Genomic DNA, 2,619 nt, shown 5'->3' with positions numbered 1-2,619 from the left:
CACTTGACATGGTGCCATTGGACTATATAACTTAGCATGGCTAAAGGATAAAAATACCCGCTCTCTACATCTATCCATCTCCACCTGGAGAGCGGATTTAGGCGTAACACTTTAGTAAGTCAGTGTTGCCTGGACCATGGGACCCCCCTTAATGCAAATATTCAGGTTGTCCATCAATTTTTGCAGCTACTATTAAGGCAGGGTACAAAAAAAATAAAGTTGATTAAAATCTCAAATGAACCACACCACCGTAAACAATGGTTACTGAAATTGCATATTAAAAACTTTTAAGGGCCGCCTTCCAAACCGTTGATATCGTTGGGTCTCTACTTATGGCTTAGTAGTAAACAAGGTATGCTTCAACCCTGACAATGTGACTTGGATGAAGGGAAGAATACAAATATAAGTTTTTTAACGATGGGTATTTATTCCTTGCTGTCTAGTCCACTTGAGATTTGGACATGTTTCATTTTGTGGGCCATGCCCTAAAACGAGAGGAAATAATGATGAACGGTGTAGATATATAACACATAAATCAAGGTGGGGCCCACGGTGAAGGTAACACCCCAGTCACGTGTTACAGGGGAAACACCTAATTGGCTACCGTGTAGGTGTAGGTGGGAAAAGGAAACGTTACCGGCCATTAATCAAGTCATCCATGCATTTGGGGATGTGTGGTGGTGTCTATCTCTCTTATTAAATACAATGGGACCCATCACCTTCAACCTCCAATAAATTAAAGAAGGCTCCTTCACCTGCCCTTTAACCAAGTCCAAGGAAAGCAAACGAGACACAGAGAGAGAGAGAGAGAGAGAGAGAGAGAGGAGGAGGAGGAGGAGGAGAAGAAGAAGGAAGAAAGGAAGACGATGATGGCGATGATGATGGAGAAGAAAGAAAAGGCATCATCATCACCACGAACGGAGGAGGTCGTGCTTGGAGTTTCTTTGGAAGACGACAACAGTAGCAGCAGCATAAGAAACGTAGAGACGCTACTGAGGGTAGTCCCAATGGGATTGTGTCTGGCAGCTCTCATACTCATGATCAAGAACTCAATCTCTAACGATTACGGTTCCGTTTCCTACTCCAACCTCGGCGGTTTCAAGTACTCTCTACTCTCTCTCTCTCTCTCTCTCTCTCTCTCTCTCTCTCTCTTGAATCTCTCTAACGTAATGAGATTATGAAGGTACCTGGTGTATGCGAATGGATTATGCGCCCTCTACTCGCTTCTGTCTGCATTTTACATGGCTCTTCCTCGACCTCCCACTCTGTCTCGTGCATGGACCCTCTTCTTCTTTGACCAGGTCACCTCCCTTTTTCTTTTTGTTTTTTCCATGTCATCTCACTTTCTTTCATCTACTCATCTTCTACTAACGGACGAAATGCAGGTGGTGACTTACTTGATACTGGCAGCGGGAGCAGTGTCAACAGAGCTTCTGTATCTAGCGAAGAAGGGAGACGATGCGATAACATGGAGCCAGGTATGCGGAGTATTCGGTGGGTTTTGCCACAAGGCCACAGTCTCGGTGGGTATTACATTCGGGGTCGTGGCATGCTACGCAGCACTCTCTCTCATATCCTCCTACCGCCTCTTCAGCAGCTATGATGCTCCCCTTTCTTTCCCCCGCAAAGGGATCGAAGTTGCTGCCTTTCCTGGTTGATCTCAATCACACCCACTTCCCATCCCTCACCACCCATATCACCTTCACTGCTTTTCAGCAGTTTTAAGTGATGTGTATGTGTGTTTCTCTACTGAGTCAATGTGGCCTTTTACTTGTGCAGATGTGTAATGGGTGTAGATCTTCCACCTTAACCCACTACCAAGACATTTGTACCAGTCTTTTGGCCCTCTCTGTAATAAACATAACTTGGAAATCTCTCTCTCTCTCTCTCTCTCTCTCTCTCTCTCTGGTTGCAATGTGATGAGTTGCTATGTTGGACACACAAGTGTGAGATCTAGTTCGTGTCTCCCGGTCCCAAGAGAGATCCTGTCCCTCGGGAGCAGATTAAGTAAGGCCCTAGCCTCACCCAAGATAGTGCGCCCCTTACCATGGAGCTGTATGTATTATATATCCTTGCCTTCCATCCGTTTTGCTAAATCTTTTAGGACAGCTTTTTTTTTTAAAAATGAAGAAGATCCAAATTCCAGGTGGACCATACTATAGGAAACAGTGGTGATTGAATATTGACATAATCATTAAAATCTTCCTAGGGCCACCCTTAATGGAAACGGATTGGCCACTCCCTCTGCCACCAGCCAATGGCTGGTGATCGGTGCTCTGTGGGTCCCACCATGATGTATGTGTTTCATCCATGCCATCCATCTATTTTTCGAGATCATTTTATGATATGAGACCAAAAATGAGGTATATCCCAATATCAAGCAGACCACATTACAGGAAACAATGTTGAATGAGCGTCGACCATTAAAAATTTTTTGGGGCCATAAAAGTTTTGGATCAAGTTGACCTTTGTTTTTTCCCTTCATCTGGTCCTTTATGACCTAATCAACAGATTGGATGTCGAATAAACAGTACAGTGGGCCTTAGGAGGATTTTAATGGTGGATATCCAATCACTATTGTTTTCCTGTAGTGTGGTCATCCCGAGATTTACATCCATA

General features: G+C 44.3%; 1 protein-coding gene across 1 annotated transcript; it reads left to right on the top strand.

The window, feature by feature from the left end:
• Positions 1-822: 822 nt before the first annotated feature.
• LOC131251840 (CASP-like protein 2A1) lies at positions 823-1,872 on the top strand. Its single transcript, XM_058252828.1, has 3 exons — positions 823-1,102; positions 1,184-1,301; positions 1,386-1,872. The coding sequence occupies exons 1-3, from the start codon at positions 867-869 to the stop codon at positions 1,656-1,658; spliced, it is 627 nt and encodes a 208-aa protein (XP_058108811.1). The 5' UTR covers positions 823-866; the 3' UTR covers positions 1,659-1,872.
• The last annotated feature ends 747 nt before the right edge of the window (positions 1,873-2,619 follow it).

Source organism: Magnolia sinica, chromosome 7 (genome assembly GCF_029962835.1).
Source record: "Magnolia sinica isolate HGM2019 chromosome 7, MsV1, whole genome shotgun sequence".
In the NCBI taxonomy this organism is placed as follows: Eukaryota; Viridiplantae; Streptophyta; class Magnoliopsida; order Magnoliales; family Magnoliaceae; genus Magnolia; species Magnolia sinica.
This window is presented reverse-complemented; position numbering and strand designations above follow the sequence as displayed.

Coding starts and splice junctions, on each gene's coding strand:
- LOC131251840 (XM_058252828.1), top strand. CDS start 867: ATGATGGCGATGATGATGGAGAAGAAAGAAAAGGCATCATCATCACCA. Junction 1,103..1,183: donor TCCAACCTCGGCGGTTTCAA/GTACTCTCTACT, acceptor GAGATTATGAAG/GTACCTGGTGTATGCGAATG. Junction 1,302..1,385: donor CCCTCTTCTTCTTTGACCAG/GTCACCTCCCTT, acceptor GACGAAATGCAG/GTGGTGACTTACTTGATACT.